This window comes from Pezoporus wallicus, unplaced genomic scaffold (assembly GCF_028554395.1).
Source record: "Pezoporus wallicus isolate ANWC-B61680 ecotype Strahan unplaced genomic scaffold, APGP_CSIRO_Pwel_v1 contig_14703, whole genome shotgun sequence".
NCBI classification, from domain to species: domain Eukaryota; kingdom Metazoa; phylum Chordata; class Aves; order Psittaciformes; family Psittacidae; genus Pezoporus; species Pezoporus wallicus.
This window is the reverse complement of record NW_026635616.1, coordinates 483,961-504,679: the sequence shown is the minus strand read 5'-3', so window position 1 is coordinate 504,679 and position 20,719 is coordinate 483,961. Positions and strand designations below refer to the sequence as shown.

Below are 20,719 nucleotides of genomic sequence, written 5' to 3'. Positions count from 1 at the left end.
TGCCTGTCCTGTTTTCATTTTTTGCTGGGGGTATTGCATTTAGACTGAAATGCCTCTGACCAAGTATCCCTTACCTATCATCAGAAAATAGTTGTCATGGAGCAGCAAGAACTTTGGGGTTCTTCCACTAAATTCTCTAAAAATTATGTCTTTGAGGACCTTAAGCTAGCACCTGGTAAGCAATTCACTCTTGTGTCAGAAGAGCCAAATGTTCAGTTTCAGACTGTGAGGACAGTAGTAACTCCTTTCTCCCACAGCATTTGGGTTGTGGACAAGATGAGTTATATGACTGGGCAAAGGTGAAAAAGCAGGACTGCAGCTCAAGCCACAGGCATCACACATTACAGTCAGAGACAGGTACTGACTTCAGTAAAAGAGGAACATGAAGATACTATCAGTATGTATAATAATTCTAGCTCATCTACAATACAGACTATAAAACTCAACTGACATTTAATATATGAGAGGCTGGAAGCAAGATATCAATTTCACATCATAAATTAGCCTTTGTGCTAGTGCCCAAAGATTTGGCTGATTACTCATTGCTTTCCCTTAGTGCTTAAGCAGTCTTTTCCAAAGCAAGACAGTTAAACCACAAAAACGTACCGTAGTGTCCATAGCCCTGACCTTCCCAGCAGGAACGTGCTTTGGAATGGGTTCTTCTACTGATATCATCATGCAGCCTTCTGCTCCAAGAGTAACAATTACGAGCTTACACCCTCTTTCTAACAGCATGCGTCCCACCTTTCCAGCATCTTCAAAGTTGCCAACTGGGATGCCCGTTAAAATTTCTGCCTGGAAAATAACCCACACAAATGAAAATCACAATCTGACAGAATTCATTTTTGGACAACAGTTGCATTTGAAAACATTAATATCATTTTTAAATGTGTATTATAGGATGATCATGAAACCACTTCCTACACTGATAATTCAGCTGTCTTGCTCCTCATCTGAAATCACTGGGTACTTCAGGCACAGCACACTAAGAGAGTAAGAGAGTAGCCTAGGCAGAGACGCAGGAGGCATGGTTTCTGTTCCAGTTTCTATGACTTACCTGGCATGCAGCTCTTAATAAAATCCCATTTCTCCCACGTGCCTCAGTTTCTTCATCTGTGAAATGAACACAAGGGCACAGCCTTGGCAAAAGCATTTTGTGCTCTAATGTGCAAAATGCTACATGGCAACTTGGCCACTATTGCTGGGGGATATTTCGCACCAAGAGAGAAACTTTTAAAATTCCCTTTTAAATTCTCAGTGTTCAGCTAGAGGGAAATCATGAGGGAAAATCTCTTCAAGAGGAAAAAAATAATTCTCAGCTTTGACCACCCTGTTCACTTTAGCATATATTTTTAGATAAAAATACCTAAAAGTTATCTGGAGCCTGCTGTGGGCAAAGGTTATTATATATTTGTGTAATGGCCATGTCCATAGGCTTCTGTCAAAACTAAGACTCTCCTGTGTTGGCTCTGTGCAAACACAGATAAACTCTTTTTCTAACAGATGGTGACCTTAAGTCAGCTTCTCCCAGCTGGCTCTTACAATTAATCTCTTCTAGTTCCACCCAACAAAGAGCAAATTTTCCCTAAAATTTGCAATGAAGACTCCAGGATCAAGCATCCTTTTCACCACTTCATACATCGTCCTGAAGGCATAGCATTGTCAACTGTCATGTACTTTTGGCAGGGAAGAGAACAAGAATGAAACAGCAAGGAAGGGAAGAGAAAATACAGTGGCATAATACAGTATGCCTTCAATTGTAAATAAAGAGACATAGTCTATTTTGCTGTCTTTACTACATCTTGTCCTGCTTGACTGAGGAGAGGGAAGTCCTGCTTTATCTTGCGCTACGAGGTTGCTGCTGGATCTGAAAAATGCAATCTGAAGTATTTTTAGTTAACTGCCTAGTAACCGGGCATAGCTTCCACTCTCTTAGGGTTACTTTCAGTGGTAAACTTACTTTGGAAGCTATTCACCCGCTCCTCTTCCTGACCTCTGCTACATTGGCTTCTTGGGAAGCCGAATTGGCTTCTTGGGAAACAGCTGCTGAAATATTTCGAAGTACCTTCCTCTGCATTACTGAAACCTGAATTCAGCACACATACTTCTTGATGTAACGGCCTATAAACTATAGTGATTAAACAACTGCTCCATGGAGCATGAGCCATGCCTGTAGTAAAGACAGGGAGACAGCTAGGGACAGGAACTACTACAGCCATCCCCGAGTAAACCGCCCCCAGCTGTGAGTCAGCGCCCGCTGCTTGCCACTGTCATTTCCTGTGTTTCAGCCTGACCCAGGAGAGAGAAGCCACCCTTAGGCTCTGAAAGGCCAGATTATGCCAACACACTCCCTAGAGCTTATAGTATCATTAGCAGAGTACTTACTGCTTTTAATTTTCAAACTTACAGGACCAAGCTCTCAGTCTCTACTTGGACAGATGCATAAATGGTTTCAAGCACTGTCGAGCTGATCGCTGCAAGGCAGAATCTGGTGTGGCACAGACCTTGGTGGGTAAATTCGTGCAGTGCAGGGGCAAGGTGTGGTTAATGTGCACACGCAACTGAAAACTACTTTTTTTTTAACCTCCCTGATCCCAGACAAGGATACAGTAAGCTTTAAATTCGAAGACAGCATGTAGACCCATCAAATTTTCTTTAGCATGTCACCATGCTGCTCAAACATCTCTTGCAGTACTAGCTATTGAAGCAAATGGAACCTATTTCAGTTTTTAAAGGCTTATAAAAGCATTTTCAATGAAGAAACTTTGTTTCAAATAGTATCTCACAAAATCTTTTGAATGTATCTTCTTGCAAGGTTTGCAAGGAGTCAATACTCCAATAATGGCTTTGGAGAAACCAAGGACAGAAAATAAAGAGTATTATAAGATACATACACTCTATTCTAATGTTCAAGAGTCTAAAAAGTCTGTGCCTTTTCATGATTTTTAAGCTCTCTGGAGCTTAGACTATTCCTGTACCCAGAACACATAGCACATCATGTTACAGGAATAAAAATGGATTAACACGGATCCTTGACTAAAACTGGCTAACTGGCATTTTACCTAATGTTGCAAAGTCTCCAGGACAAAAATGGATTTGGTTTTGGTAGAGAAACAGTACATCTGATTTGGGTTTATTTACTTTGTATTTACACTTTCCATGAGCAAGGTAAATGAAGTATTTAAATATCATATTCTTCCTAATGAAGCACATACGTTGTATGCCCTCTTTGTGCTTGCTGAGCCCCAAGTCAACAGGACTTTTTTGCTTAGGTAGTTAAAGAATTGTTCTGGGACTGATATGTGCAAGGTTTTGCAGAAATCTTTCTCTTCATCTTTACACTGCTTGTATCAATAAACAAAATTATTTTGAACAGACAGAGTCTGTATAAAAGTAAATCTTCAACTGCTTGAAACCCCTATCATCTAACTCATCTACGGCAGGATGGTAACACTAAAAAACACTGGAACAAGCTGGAAGAGCCATAAAAGCAGCAGAAGCCAGACAGATTCTGTGCCAATAATTAGAGATTGCGGTAAATGTCAACTGATGTTAAATACTGTGGTGAGTTTCTAAGTTCCTCCCTTCAGTAGAATCTTATTTAAAAAACAAACTGTGGTACAATTGAAGGAAATAACTAATGGTTATGTAAAGAAAAAATTGAATAACAATACTAAAAGCCCAATGTGGACATTTGCCATCGCACTGTACAAAAGAGCAGCAAATTGAGAACTTTATTTTTCTGCAGCTAGTCCCATAAAACTCCTCAGTTCAATGGACCTATTAAAGGAAGAGGATGTTCCACAAAACTGCTGTCAGAATAAACCTACGGTGGGTATTATATGAATAATCGACACAGAATTCTCTTAATTTTGTTTACAAAAGTGGAAGAGAAATTTAACTTAAGCTTTTCATTTAACTGATATGAAGGTTTTTGGCCATAATCCTTGCTAATCTTAGTTAGCTCTCATGCCTCTTTAGACTGTAGTCTAGTCACAGTAAGTTAACACAAACCAGCACTGCTACGGTAAATAATGGTCCTACTTTTTTCCTTCCCCTCTGGCCCACATGGTCCATACTCTTGTGCCAGCACAGCCATTTGTGTGGCCAGGAAACAAATTGAATTGCAAGGCAGATTTGTGTTAAAATTAATGCCACCCCAATCCCATACTACCCCCAAAAGCCAATCTAAACCAATTAATTCTCTCAACAGCAGTACTGGTTTACCCTGGTTATAAGTGAGAATGAAACTGTGACATGAAGCTTTGCCAAGTGTTCCTGGCTGTTGTGTGTTTGGGGCAGCCTATGGCTTACACAGCCACTTTCAGGAAGATGTCCTGGATCCTCTGCTTGGCATTTGCAAGACCAGATCTGCGCCACGGTATCTATTTTGGGGATCTCTGGCGCAAGTGAGACACTGACATCTTACAGCATACTATAGTGGAAGGCTGTCAAGATACTCAGAGGGCCAAAGACCAGGACATACAAGAAGAGGGTGGGTGAAGTGGGCTTGTTCAGCCTTAAGAACACAAGGCTCAGAGGAGAGATAATTGCTGTCTATGGCAATTTATTGGGTGGATATCGAGAAAATGAAGCCACAGTCCTCTTGAAGGGATGGGACGGGACTCGAGACAACAGGCACAAGCTGGAACATGGGAAATTCCAGTACTAGGACAAGCTTTCTCACCACAAGGGTGATGAAGCATTGGAACAGGTGCCCAGAGGTCATGCAATCTCCATCCTTGGAGATTCAGAACTTGACTGGACCTGAGCAATCTGACCTAAATTGGCCACGCTTCACCAGGGTGTTGGACTACAGCCCTCCAGAGGTCTGTTCCCAGCTTCTATGATCCTCAGCAAATAGAAACTGGTGAAACAACAAGAAGTGTTAATTCTCTGGGGAGCAGTCTATCACTTGGACTGCTTTCTGTGCACCTCGCACAATAACAGCTTTGCAAATGCTGCCAGGTACTGCTGGAACAGAAATAATAATAATACAGAAACGGTGCCAGTTTTAAGGCTAACCCACCTAAAACTACATATGATAACTTAAAATATTTTTGATTTAAAATATTTAAACACAGTAAGCCAGTTGGCTACAAACTTGGCTTGTACCTTAGAAGATTTCTTTGAGAATGACAGCACAAGAACTCAATCTCATTAATTCTAACACATGTGAACAGTCCCAACGAAGCAGTGAGATAGATCTGGTGCGATCAGGCCACAAGCCAAGCTAGTTCCAGTTGTTTCAAATTATAAAATTTTTACATACATACGGGCAGAAATACTTATCGTGCTGGAATAATTAAAAACTGATTGAAATGAATTGGCTTGAAGCTATTCCCTCCCCTCCCCAAAGTAACATCTTTCATTTTAGACTAAATATGGGAAATTTCATAGTTTCCAGCGACTGATAAAATGAGGCTTAGAACAAAGCTGGAATTAAAATATACTGTGAATCACTGGCAACTTCTGCTTTATGGTGTAATAGTAGCCTTCCATTGCTTGAAACAGAAAAAGCAAATTCAAGAGACATTCTGGAATATTTTAATTCTAAAGGACTTATTTTTGTTTTGACTACTGGACATATCAATTATTTTTCTTAAGGAAGACTATCCCTAGGATTAATGTTGCTATATTAATAAGCAGTATCTTAAATGTCCTAATCCATGACTCTAAAACAGTTTTATGAACTTGATAGCCCCCTGGTCTTGTAAAGGGCAATACTGATCTTGATTTTGGACATACTACCACGAACTTCCATTCTTAATATTTCTTCCAAAAATGATCTAACCTCTAGCAATAGACAACAACACTTAAAAAGAAATAATAGGATGGTATCTATTTTTACATGCTATTTTTTACACCCCTTTCAGCTTTCTTTAACAAAATTAGCATTAACCTACTTTTAGTTGTCCTGCTTTCTACCACTGATGCCGTAAAGTAGTCTGTTAGCATTTAATCAAATCTTTGATAGGCCTTTCTTATTTAGATCAGAAGTCTGATACCCATTCTACAACAGGGGGAAAGCAGTTCTCAGTTTTGCATTAAAAATAGCTTGACAAACGAAATCATTTGCTGTAACCATTTAGAAGCTTTCCTTCTCCCAAAGTGCTCCTCAGTATTCTTTGAACAGAGAGGCAGCTGCTCTTCAAAATGTTTAGGACCAAGCTGAAATCGCTGATGTGCAATATATTTTGGTTCCTAACCTGCAGGGCTAAGTAATTGCATGCACACACTAAGTAAGAAAAACAACACATGAACTGTATTGACATTGTGGTTGTGCCTAGAGCCATGCTGCAGCAAGGCAGCACACAAATACGTGGGGAAAAAATGGTAAGCATTCCAAAGGGCTCATCTTGTATAGAGTTGTCTGTTTCTCAACATTTGTGGATGACTGAAAAGAACAACCATTGGTTTTCACTAAAGTGACATTGGATACATTTATTTTTCATTAGAAGAATTAAGGGAACTGAGAACTAGCACATTCCTGCACAAACCTCAGGGATTAGGCTGTGCTACATCTGGGAATTAACAAACTAGTCTCAACAAGTTTGATCTTCCTGGGAAAAGATAAAACTGAACTACAGGCTAAGCAAAGAAAGAACTGATAACCTTGCAAGATTTGCTCTGAGTTTTTTTGGTCATGAACCACATAAAATGAAAGTAATGTCAGACATAGAAAAAAATTATTGCAACAAGCAAGAGTGAAAAGAACAGCTTGTGAAGAGCCTTCTAGACAAACTAATGGTAGATAATGCACTGATAGTATAATTTTGTTTGCTTCTCTCTAGCACATAAATCCATAAGAACAAGCTGTGCTGTTATACCAGATACAGCATGTGATTTCATTAAATCCTAAAGCATTTAATGAAGGATAAAGTGCAACGCTGTATCTGATGCCTGCATGTTTGGGACCCAACATCTCATGGCTGGCTGAGGCTATAGCTGACATTTTTAAACCATTATTGTGTGACAAAGGCATTGCAGATCAAACCTCCTGACCTTCGTGGCAGTAAATAACAGGAACTTCTCACACAGTAATAGTTCAGCTAATCACAAGGACTACCCCATTTTTACCAATGCAAACACTCCACACAGTGTATGAGGTGTCTAGCTAAATGGCTAATGTTCTGCTCTCCAGCTAACATAATCTCCTCTTAGCAAACACATGCACATATTATTCACAAACCACAGGATTTTATCATTTAAAGGTATTTCTCGGTGAACAAGAAAGATAAGGACATTTTGGTAAAACTGTGTGATAAATACTTGTAAATTTAAGTGATTAAACCAAAACTTGCAACTAAAAAAAAGAAAAAAAATCAGTGTAAATTTAATCTATATATCTGTTTTATATATATATATATATCAGTGTTTAAAAGTATGTCTGCGTTTTAGAAGCAGCTGAACTGGAATGCTCGTCTTTAAATCCAAGATGTTTTATTAACTATTTAAAAGATCTAGTAACAATAAAGCAGAAGTACACCTGGTAGCACCTAAAAATCCTCCACCAAAAATAAAAGATCCCAGAAGGGGGTAAGGCTGGAGCATAAATAGAACTTTGGCTAGAAGGAAGTTATTTGAAACTTAGAAATACCAAGCAGGAGAGGCAATGGAGCTGGAACAGAGTATCTCAGGAAGACATTTTTAAGCAGCATGTTCAATAAATTTGACCATAGAGACTAATGATTAAAAAAAAATCCATAAGAATGGCCATAATGGCTCAGAGCAAAGAGCAAAATTCCATCTTATCCAATTGCTCCTTTCTGACTCTGACTGCTAGTAAGTACTGAGGGAAATGAAAAAAATATGTATAAAAAGATCTTTTCCCATTATATGTTCTGCATCACCAAAGTCCTGGGTTCTTCCTGGTGTCAGAAGATAAAGGAAATGCGTATGTAGTTCATTGAATGGAAAAATTAGAATTATCTTTAAGATCGGTAGAATTAACATTGCTTTTAAGTGCCACACAGGGATGTGACGGGTAACCTTTATTTGAGTACGTAAACATTTATCTCTATATCAAACTTCTCAAGTGAATATATTACAGGGATCTGAAATTAAAGAAAGTCATGAAAGAAAACAGAAAACAGATGGCATATGAATATATAACAATTACTAAAGCCCCAACTTTCAAACTTGTGACATAAGAAAAACAAATGCTTCATTCTTCCTCTTTTCTCAGCAAAAAGAAAGGAACAATGGCAACAGTTCATCCCTGAAAATCAATTCAGTAACAAATCAGATGCACAGAGAGGATGAAATCAAACATAACTGATTATTACAGTCATGCTTATGTAATTGATTTCATTGCAAAGTATGAAAATGTTACTGCTAAAAGCAAAGGTATTTATGTGCCATTCTTGTTCTCAGAATATGCTGTAGGAGTCCCACATTGGATCAGTGCTCCCATATGGCTGGCAGGAACTTCCAGGTCTACCATTTCCACACATTCAGAAGAGAGAAGCCTCCTCAACAGTAGAGAGTGTATTTCTATGCCTGACTGTGCCTACAGTGATCCCAGCTATCTTCAAATGTTAATTACTTTTTAAAAGAAAATAGCAGAAAAGAATGCAAACTGTGCCACCAGCTCTGCAGGAAAGGCAGAGGAGTGAGCAGGGATCTATTATAATTATACACCTGTATTTCTTGTTCTCCAAATAGAAGTAATTTTCTTTTCTCCATGTGGTCGTCATAATAATACACTCTGGCTCCAGCAAGCTGAACTTCTCAAAGAATGTCTCTTTCAAGACTGTCCTCTAGCAATAAAGTATAACAAAGGGAAAACTTTAACATGTGTGTTACAAAGAGCAACGAGACAAAAGTCAGGAATAGACAAGTAATAGAAAACAAAGTTTTGCTTCTAACATATGGGGGATAAGTTTTTGCAGGGGGAAAAAAAAGAAGTAACTAGTGACATTATGAAAAAGGCAAACAACGAATGACATTTACTAAACTGGTGGGAGAGCATGGGTGTTCTGAGCTCAAAATGTTAGCTAATCCAGGGGCATAGTCCAGGCACAAGTGTTTCCTGAAGCATGAAGAAAACACCATATGGGTGCCCTGCAAGTCCTCTGAACAAGAATAAATACTTTTGCCTTAGCATTCTCTTCATTACATCTAAATGAGTCCTGATAGCTGTTGGGTTGAGCCACAAATGCTACCACTGCCAGTTACACTGGGAACTTTGCCTTTCGGAGACCTGAGAAGCTGTGGCATCCATCTCCCACACCGCTGTTTTGCTAACTCCCGAATGCTCTGGGGTATCTGAACTGGGCAGGCACATACTGAAACATCTCAGAACAAAATTCAGATGCCCATTTGGGTTACTTAGACTGAAGCTTAAATGCTAGACTTGTGAACTGAGAACTTCTGATACAGTTTGTGACGGGTTTTAAAAGAACTTTCAGAAAAGGGTAATCGAGTCTTGAAGAACTTACTCTGATAGACACTGTCATCAGACAAAAATCCTGTAAATAAGGAGGACCAAGCTTTTCTCTTAGCTCTTGCCCCTTATCTCCACAATGAACAAGGTAACATGTTCATTCCAGAAATCAAGTTTGCTGGAGATATCTTTAACTATGATCAAGGCATGGCTTCTATCCACTAGGTTACTTCTCCCACATTCCTGTTTACATAAAGAAAGGGTGAGGGGAAGGAACACAGCATGCATAATGTTAATAAATAGGAAATTTCAACAAAGGCCTTATGAGATGAGCTTAATTTGTCTCTTGTGTGACAAAAATAATTTCCTTTGGGAAATAGCACACTTGAATTAGAAAAGAGGGAGAAAGGAGGGCAAAAAAAAAAAGGAAGACAGAAAACACAGTTGAAGGGCCAGAGAAACAGATTCACTGAAAACAGATCTGACAGGAAAAGGCATATGAAGCTACTATTTGCCATCAAGTGCAGCAGGCGTGCATCACCTCCTGGCAAGTGAGTTTAAAACTGTCAGAATACTATGGCTAGCACATTCCTGCTAATCATATCAAGGGACTGCAGACAAGGACAAGGATCTATCTAAATATTTCCCACTCGTTGAAAACGTTTTAAAAGTGTCCTTTTATGGATTTGTTTTAAGGACACAACCTTCCCACTGCAAATTTTGAGTGCAATCTAAAGGTATTCTAGAATACTCCTCTCTGCTTGTTGAGCCAGGTGGCAAACTTGTTACCTCCAAAGTCCTATGTGAGAGGAGCATGCCTCAGTTTTCCTGCTCCCTATGCTGCATTACTGAGAAGAGAATCTCTCTGAAATTTTACTGCTCAAGGCTCCTTCTTTAACATGACATATGACCATTACCTCAGTTTCATTGCAGCAGAAGATATCGGAATGGGTATAAAATTGTGGATCTAGGTCAGCAAGGGCTGGAGCTGGATTAAATAAAGTCTTTACTGGAAAAAGAAAAAAAAAAAGAAAGAAAAAGTCTAAATCTCTGGTGGTTTAGATTCATAAACCATCACCTGAAATACCACTGAGTTTAATTCACAGCCCCCAATGCTTATTATTAACATACAAATGACTCTTGGTTCCTGTAACCTCATTTTATAGAAATGCTAGAAGTTTTGTTTACTTTATTAAAGTTCCTTCTGATTTATGCGCAGGCACCTGTCATGGTGGGAACATGACAGAAGAGTAACAGGAAAAATAACCAAGAAATGACTAAAAAGAGGGGAAAGCATTAGCCAGCAATGCAGTTTGTTTAACTGATGATGCTTCTTCCAGGATTTTAGTAAGTATAGTTCTAGAGTTTTTTCAGCGTTGTTATCTGCGTTCTGTGCATGAAGCAACAGGGGTATGTTGGGGCATAATGAAGGGCATGTCCAGACAAGGAGTTAAACGTGCTTCTGAATGTGTTACCTAACTTGTTCAAACTGCCACATTATAAAACTGTAGTGTAGACGAGGCATTGTATGTTTTTAATATGCTATCTGGCAGAGCTAGACCTAAACTTAACACGTGGTAGAGTATGTTAGTTAACCTAACTTTAAACTGTAGCCTAAGGCCCTGTGTAACAGCAGAAAAGGTTTGTCATGAGGACAGTGACTTACTCACTGCTAGCACAGGAAATCTTCAGACTTGGTTTCTCACTTTGCCAATTTCATGATGAATACTTCTGTGTCTTAGCCACAAGGCCATCATTTTTACACAAAGCACACTCTCTTACATTAGAAATATTCCTTATAGTAAGTGATCAGATCTTCCAAATTGGATGCCTGTGTTTTCAGACTAAGTTTTAGACCCTATGCTATAGCACATAATATTCAGACTATTTGGAATCCCAGTTAATGCCCTAGAAGAGAAAGATGCACAGAGACCTGTGAAACCTGAGTACTGATGACTTCAGAAGATGACCTTTTGATTAACACTGAGAGTTTTAGCCTTTGACTGTACAACTTTATCATGTTTCTCTAACTGCTTTGGTAAAATGAGTATTAAAGTGACAAAGACATTTATTCAGAAGTCAGAAAATGCAAGGATTAGGATTTCCAATGAAATTTTAATTTGGCTCCCTTATATTATTACAATACAGTATGTATTATAACAAACTCTTTAATTATATAATCACATACCACTGAAAAACAGCATGTGATCACATAATTAAAGACTGCAACATAATACATATGCAGAAAGGATACAAATTAAGGTTTCACATGCAACCTTAACTCTTGCATTTCCTATTTCCTGAATTGCAACCCTAACAAAGTTTTTCGAGACACAAATATTTAAGGTATACTTTCCTAGGTAAGACAAACAAACAGCACATATTGGAAAACAAACTCTGTCCTGGTATCATACCAATGCATACATGGATCACGAGCAGTACTGGAAGTGTTCCAACTTGGGTTTTAAGTAATACAGATGCATCATGAATAGTGTGCAATGCATTACTATTAGTTTGCTCCCATGTTTAATATCTGCTGAGCCTGGGGGAGATAGAGGAACCATAAAATTCTCTTTCAGGCTGTGAAGAAGCGCATAGCTTGTGAACAGGGAAATCTGTTCGGTCTCCCTGAGGAACACCAAATTATTTTTTGCCCAGTTCTTTCTCATCCTTTGCCAAGAATCCATACTCCTCACCTAGCTTCCATTCTTGATGCCTCCTTACATAAGCACAATGCAATAGTAACCTTTTTCACTCAACTTGTATCACATAATTGCTCTTTATGCCCCTTCTATGTTTTCTTTTTTCCTCTTCCGGTACCCACAGCCTACTCCCTACCTCCATATTCCAATTTCTATTCAAATTCAACAAATCCTATTATCTATTCCAATTTTGTTCCTCTTTCGGTTTCTTTCTTCCTTCATCCTCTGCCACCCCCAAAATCAAGCAAATCCCTCCTACACTTCTCTTTGAAATCTACTCTCCGTCCCCAGCATTCCTGTCCAGCTTTCTCTCTTCTGTATTCAAATCAAGGATTCTCCTGCTCTGCACTTCCTGGGCCTGTGAGAGATCTTCAGTAGTATAAAAGAAGTTACTTAAAACCAGATTCAGGAACTACACCGAAAGTCATGCTGCCCAAAGGGACAACTGCTTGCATGGACAGGCTCTCATGGGAAGCTAGCTGTGAAGCTCTAACAAGTCTATGTGGAAAGTAGTTATTTCTCAAAGGCAGATGATACAGTAAAAATCATGCAGATTTCCATGCTATTGTAAAGGTTTTTCTTTGAAAGCAAGCTCCTTTGCTATCAAGACTCTTGTAAATTTTAAGGTAGGCAGCATTCATAATTTAAAAAGGGGGTAGCCCTTTTAGCCGCTGTGCTTTGGCAGAAATTACAAGGAGTTTAACCACAGAAAAACAACTGATCTGAAAAATCACAGCCCGAGATTAAAAAGGTGAAGCACCTGAAAAATAGATCCTTTCCTTGCAGGTGGCACAGAACCTTAATAACTGAGGTTGCTTCCAGCCCATTCTTCACTACAGTATTAATAGGCTGGACATTATCAGTCATCTTTTATAGAATCCTTCATTACAGAAGCCCCAAAACTGCTTTATAGACTTAGATGTACACTAACATTTTGCCCATCAATGAAGTGGTTCCCGTCTTGGAAAAATCAGCAGCTTCACAGCACATGGCCATTAAAGACCTAGAATTTTCCTGTCAGATTTCCACTACAATTCATACTCACTTCATATCATTATTCACAATTAACCTTTCCCTTCCCTTCCCTTCCCTTCCCTTCCCTTCCCCTTTCCCTTTCCCTTTCCCTTTCCCTTTCCTTTTCCCTTTCCCTTTCCTCTCTATATCTTTAATAATCTGTGCCACAATGAGTGGGTATCAGAACATGAAATGTCCCTCTCTAGCTTACAGATCCAGGTGATGCTGAACAGAAGCCAAGGGTTCTTGCCTGTGTGTCCACATTCTTTCTCCATCTTACCGTATTTTTTTTCAGTAAGAATGAAGACAAATAAGCAAAAAAAAACCAACCCTTGAAACAGAGGTTTGAGGCATCTGGGTTTGCATCTGTTTTAAACAAAAATAGTCTAGTGCACTTCTTAAGATGCAGTACTGCATTATACATGAGGGTATTGGAGGCTAAAAGAAGGAAAATTGCAGGAACAATTTACAGTTGGCTAAGGATAGATTTTTACAGTGCTACAAACTCAGCTGTTTACTTCGATTTGACTGCACATGACATTTGAACATGTGTAGCCTACTGCTTTAAAGCAGAAGCAACCAAAGCTTTCTGGATACGAGAGCTGCACAGCAGTGGCTGACTGACAGCACAGAACTATAGCTGGCCTTCAGTTAACTACTATCTTTTCTCGATATATTGTGCTGTCTACAGATGCTAAATGCTTGCATGCCAGTTCCATGTATCAGGTTTGGATTTTTTATTTTCATTGCCTTAAAAAACACCCCTCTCTTCTGTCACAGACCGGACATTTTGCCATATGAAGGTGACAGAAGTGTGAAGCATCTTACCAGAGCTATGCATAGAGTTACAAGTAGACAAAATAAGTCATGGATATTGACTCATGACTCAACTATAGTCCATTAACCACAAGGTTAAGAATGCTTTTATCCATTTTCATAAAACATAATGAAAAAATATAGTAAGCTCTGTTCCCCCCTTATATCTCAAGCATTTCAGGTGCTACTCAGTTTTCTGAAGTTTTTGTCTAGATTTGCATGAACCCAGCTTTGATATTTCAAACAGAAGTCAAAATAACTTTTCCCCATGCACAGTTCTGTTTATAGAGTTTATGACTATTTCCACCTCAGTTTCAGAGCCACTCTCCTCCAGCCTCACATCTAGTTCCATCTCTGACCCGCATCTCTATCCCCTCCCAGTCTTATCTTCTCTACAGACATGAACAACATACTTTTAATCTCATACAGATGTCTCACTAGCATAATTATTTACCTACTGTTCAAGCACTGTGGAAATTGTGCTTGTGTAACTGAAAGCATTACAGGCACTTAAACAAGCCATCATGTTGGTAGTAAAACCCCATCCTGTTCAAGCAAAATGACAGTTTTCATTTACATATATACCACACTGAAGGAACAAGCACCTACATTTAAAAGTACAATTTACTAATGATTTCACAGACCATGACTGTCTATTCAATGGCAACATGTCAAGTCACACTCTAAGAATGTTGGTTAAGAAGAAAAAGCTTTAAAGATGTTTACTTCTATGCAGAAAACCACAGCCATACCTACTGCTGTGCTAAGAGAACAAGGGCATAAGTCTGTTTTTGAGGCCATTTCATTCACTTCATTGTGTGTACAACTTCACTGACTTGCATTCATTATCCTTGTTCTACTCTGGAATAATACCAGAGTCAGGCCAACGGTTCCTGACCTAACAAGATTATACTGTATTTCTTCACAGCATGAAAATCAGAGGAAAAGCAGCACCAAACATATACAGGTTGATTATATGGGTACGGGTCGATTTGCCATGCAAGGTAAATACTGCAAAGTTTAAAAACTGAACTCAGTTTTCATTGGTGTAGCATGGATTTGTTGGCTATTATTTCATTTCTAAATAAAACCAGTATGGCAGAAACCAGAATAGACCTCAAGATCTTTATTTAGAAAGCATGATAAGGAATATTTTTCATGCCACACAAATGAGGGAGACAGAATGGCTTATGTTAAATTACCTCCACTGGCACTTGCCATTTTCAGAACTTCAAGAGAAACAGCAGGGGTTATTTCTAGCTGGCAAACAACCACTTTGGCTTTACAGATGACAGCAGAAGCCCTCTTCAGATCTTCAAAATTTAAAAGCAGGTTGGCTCCTGGGACTATGACAATAACATTCTGTCCTAAAGAGAAGATATCGTGGTTTTTATGTTAACATTTGCAATAAAGTATGTAAAACAATTCCTTGCTTTTCTACAATAAATTTCAGATGAGTGTTTCAATTTACTTTCCAAAAAATCCACATTAAAGATGTATGCATTGCTGACATTTTCAAGTGTTGGATACTTTTAAGATTCAGCTGGACAGCGTGCTGAGCCATCTTGTCTAGACTGTGTTTTTGCAAAGAAATGTTGGACCAGATGATCCTTGAGGTCCCTTCCATCCTGGTATTTTGTGATTCTATGACATAATTGAAGATTTCAGAAGATAATCAAAAAGATCATCGGACTAATGAACCACCACACAACACATGCAGTATATATTCCATTGGGAAAAGTCACATACGAGCTTTCCCCAGACTTATTTTGGTGTTTTCTATGAATTCTAAAGATTCACTGTACATTCACTGTACTAGTCACAGTGGAGAAGGGGGACATATCCTAAGGCTGATATTTCAGAGAATCCTAGAATGGTTTGGGTTGGAAGGGACATTAAAGATCACCTCTTTCCAACCCCCTGCCATGGGCAGGGACACCTTCCACTAGGCCAGGTTGCTCAAAGCCCTGTCCAATCTGGCCTCATTTTTGTCTTCCCCTTTTAGTCAGCAGTTTGTCAGCACTACTTTGTGTTTGAAAAATAGCCCCCAAGTTCTTTCTTATTCAATCCAGCTTCATTTCCCTCCTCAAGAAAATAGAATGAAGCTATTACTTCTTGTGCACATAGCTGCCCTGTCGCATTTTACACACCTCATCAGTACTGAGCACCAGGATGGCAGGGGACACAAGTGATGGGGCAATTTGCATTCTCCTAAAATATGCCAGTAGCACTCGGAAAAGCATCAATGTGATTATTGAGCTCATGTGCCAAAAATGCCACAAACATTTTAAATTTTCCCATCAGCTGGGAACAGAAGACTATTTCCCACAGCTATGAAAATTATGCATGTTCTGCATAGCAGCAGGCTTGCTCCATTCACCTGTGACACTTCAAGTCAGGGCCCCTAACTATCATCAACACCAGAATCGGCAAGTCACAAAAACCCAGAAAGGTAAAATGTCTGTGTCTAAGGAAAGCTTTATCAGGAGTGAGTAAAGAAGGTGGGTGACACATTCTGCTGGCCAGCAGAATGGTCTAAGCAAAACTACAGGTGCAGAAGCTCAGCAGTATCTCAAAGCATGTGAAAGATCCTTTTAATTCTCATAGTTTGTTTTACAGTTAGGTGAGGAGGGTCATTTACGTAGGTTCCCAATATTCTTTTGTTTTCCTTCAGACATGCAAGTTGCCTCCTTTTATTGCAGTTTCTTTCTTTCATTGTTTTTTTTTAATCTCTGTTACAACACCCAGAGACCTTCAGGCATAAGAGCCTTCAAATTAAAATTTATTGTTAATCACTCAGGTATTAAATTCAATAAGTCAGTTGTTCCTTGATTTACAGGCTCAGCCCGCCCCCGCTGAAGATTCCTTTAAGGACTGCCAATCATTAAAGGCTACCAATTCTGTAATGAACTGAATTACTCTGTAAATAAATATTTATGTTTTTAAATACATTATTTTTGTTGAATGGAACTTCAAAGTCCTTTGAATGAGAAATGTGCAAAGCTTGTCTCCGTAAATATGCTCTGAAAAGAAAGCAGGACAATGGAAAGAATAATATAGTGATCTCAGAGGGAGGGGCCCAAGCTTTCCAAAGCAATTCTGCTGTCAATGGTTTGGTACAGAACAGCTGCATATGAAAAGCAAAACCTCAGCATTTAAAGCCAACGCCCTGCTTTTCAACAGACAATGATGGGCATCTCGGATAAAAAAAAAGCCTTCTGCCAGAAGTAAATGCTACCAAAGATACCTGAACCCTGCAAAGGGAACATTCAAAGGCAAGTTGTGCCTTATTTTGAAAGCTTACAGGGTGCAGCAGTGCAAACAGTAAAAGGCAGGAAATCAGTGGACAAAACCACATTTCATTTCTGCCTGGACTCTGTGCTACCTAGAATCTTCAGACTCTATCCACATGTCTTGCTGCATTATCTTGCTGAACTATTTAGCTGTACTGACATGTATATTATTATTAGACTTTAGAGCTAATGGCCCAAGGCAATAAGGAAGGCTGTTTGCTTAAACCCATATGTGCAAATTCAAGGTAGACCATGTTGCACTGGATCCCAGTCAGAAGCTTTTCTTTGCAGCTACAGAAGGTCAGAGACTTAAAGTCTGCTTTCAAACCTGCCAGGGAAATGCAGCACCTACTGTGGTACAGCAGTCCGGATGGGCTTCACCCAAGCTGGAGGGAAGTAGCCACATTCTGTTCTTAGCTACATATACCACACTAGCTGTGAACGACAGCGCTCACCACAAGCTTACACCAGTGTGCATGAAAGGAGAATCTGGACCCATGCACTCATAATTAATACCAGAATCTTGTATTACCAGCAACCATTTTGTTGAAAGCAATTGCTTCTTGCCAGGGAAATCAGATGGGAAATTGGCACCAGGGACAATCGAGTTAAAGACAGATGGCAAAGAGGGGTGGGATTCATCTTGTCCAACATTGACTAATTCTTAAGTTTAAGAGAAAAATCCTACATTCTAGGAAATTCTAAGAAAACTGATTTCTAAAAAATAGTCTTCTAAGTTCCTTCAACAAGGAGGAGAGACAAGTATTTTCAGAGTTTTTATAATCTTACATATCTCAGATATCTGTGTGATGAGGAGATAAACTACTGTCCAGAAACGCCTATGTACTTCTGTTAACTCCAGGTGAAGCCTTAAGCCATACACCTCATTTGGAAACAGCTCAGGCGAGGTTAAATGTTACCCACACTAAGAATGAGAAAAATATACTCACTGCATTGCCATTAATTCCAAGAGATCTTTACTTAAGACTAAAAATTCTCACTTTTAATGGGAGCATCTATATAATTTTAAGTTTTGCAGACATCAGCTGGAATATTAAGGGCCGCATTCACAGTTGCTATAAGCTAGAACAGCTAAATGAAGCTGATAAACTTGTGGAGGCTTACACCAGATGGGGATTGGGTCCAATCAATACTTTAAATAGTGTGAATGCTGTCCCCAGTTGGGCTTCTAAACCTGCTACTGTCACTTCTTAGAAAGGTGGGTAACCCAAGCTAGATTTTTTTTACAAGTGACATTTTATAGAGGCCACTAGATTAGAAGTGTCAGCAGAAAAATCAAAGCCAAACCGTACACAATACAGTGCAATAACCATCACTTTTTAATATGGATGGCGAGCTAAAAGCCGTTGGTAGTGCTTAGAGCTCCCCAAAATCTCAAACAATGTAATTATAACCTTAGCTGTGCAGCTTCTGCATAACAATAAGTAAGTAAATAAACAAAGGTGATATTTGTGATCAGAAAATAATGCTACATAAAAAACGTTTGCTGCCAAATCACACAGTTCATGAATATGAGGGCAAGTTATGGGTGTGTCATGGTATCATCATTTTCATGCAATTACTTGGTAGAAGCATTGTGTAGTCTGCTATACAAAACATTTAAGTTCATGAGGAATGCCAATATAAAAGTTATCCTATAAAAAATCAGGTGACATTTCTTCATAAACCTGAAGGTTCCAAACAAAGATTTTCTCTTTGGAAAGTATAATTCAAACAAGCTGGCGTATGTATTCTACGTTTGCCCTGTTTATTTAGCCTTACCTCAATATATATTTTAAATGGGTTTATACTGGTTGTGCTTTGGTATTGAAGGTATACTAACCTATAAAATAATGCCTATTTACCATTCATGAATCATTAATAAATTTACCATAAAGTCAGCACAATGCCTATCTCAAGTGAGGGTTATCTCACAGTATTATGTGTAGGTGAGCTCTAAGCTCTAACTTGAAATAATCAAGAACACTTTAATCATGACCCATCAACCTCTGTTGTCTCTCCATTAAATTCTTGCTATGAACCTTGAAGTTGTCAGATCAGTCCTAGCTATCGGTCCAGCCAGGCCAGCTTAATGGCACTGTCAACACTCATTACTAGATATAGACAAAGCTGCAACAAACTTCAGAGGTGATCATGCAAAATATTACCCATAAAGAGGTTTTTTTTTTCCCTGTAAGTGTATGTAAAAATGCAACACACATCTTCAATTCATGGCATTCTTACCTCTTAATAGCACGCTGTTAGCAGAAGGTGTGCTAAGTGACAGAGCTAGCGGAAAGGTGGCAGGCTGGAAAGGGGAAAGAAAAGCTGGGCTTCAAAGTGATGTGATGCACTTCAAAGAGAATGTGTTAAGAAAAGCAGCCAAATGTACCAGCTTTTCTCCTTAAGGGAGAAAGTACAGGTTCAAAGTGTACAGGGTCCTGGTAAACTGAAGCCTGTGTTTAGTCAAAATCTACCTGAACAGGCAACCACATAAAAGAGAACAACTGAAAGGAACACGAGGCTCCAGAAAGATTTCTGCACAGAATTCTGAGACCAGTCCAGAGGGAACCTTTGCAGTGTCTCTGGGCCGCATATTTTCCAGAGCAGCATTATAAACTCGTTATACATCTCTCCACCATTTTGCATTAAAGCAGCAATTTAACCTCTCTTTTATTGAAATGATACTGTCTTGTCCCAGAATACAACACAACTTTGAGAATATCAGATGTGCCTGACAACTGCCAAATTTTTAGTACTTTGCCAATTACAATAATGGGTGAGTTATAGCTTTGCAACTCAGTAACCAGCAAAAAAGCTTCCCAGAAACTGAGCAGCACTGGCTAGACAGATGCAGGTAACATCCGGGAAAGTTTATTTCAGAGCCTCCTTTGACTCTGGTCTCTACAGCTTTCTTTTCCTCTGTATTCACTCATCCATCATTGCCTGCTCCCTCTACTTGAGTATCTCCCCTACTTCTGCCTGTAATTTTATTCAGTTGGTTGGAGTTGGCATTTTTCTCATGTACCAGTACTTGTAAAGAACTGGTAAGCTGCAAGTGTGGGTTAGGTGTGTGAAAATACAGCAATTAAAACTTGGTGATTTAAAGAGATGATACCTATGTTTTTTTTATTTGTCCTTCATTGTCTTAACACAAAACACCACCACTATCCCCAACTTCAAATGCTTCCCTTTTAGGTATAATTTGAACTAGCACAAACTACTTTACATCAGTGCATTGAATACTGTGGTGTTTCAGCTATGCCAGCACAACTACTGCGGTAAAACATACATGCGTAGACAAGCCCTATGGAAAGTGCTGTAAAACCTGTTTAAGTCAAATCAGCCAGGTTTCTACAGGGGAAAAACAAAAAAGAAGAAAAAGATGTCTCTTGCAACAGCAAAGCACAAAAGCATTGCTATTTTATTGCAATTTACGCAATTCAAGGACCAGATGGTTTTAGAGAGGAGCTGCAACCAGAACCATTACCAATTCTGTGCATGTG

General features: G+C 39.0%; 1 protein-coding gene across 1 annotated transcript in view; it reads right to left on the bottom strand.

The window, feature by feature from the left end:
- Positions 1-20,719, bottom strand: part of RBKS (ribokinase) — a 71,212-nt gene that overhangs the window by 21,719 nt on the left and 28,774 nt on the right. Inside the window, exons 5-7 of the mRNA XM_057397024.1 lie at positions 15,123-15,287; positions 10,306-10,397; positions 607-795 (exon numbers count right to left, since the gene is read on the bottom strand). Of these exons, the coding sequence (XP_057253007.1) occupies positions 607-795; positions 10,306-10,397; positions 15,123-15,287 (446 nt within the window). The remainder of the gene's footprint in view (positions 1-606; positions 796-10,305; positions 10,398-15,122; positions 15,288-20,719) is intronic.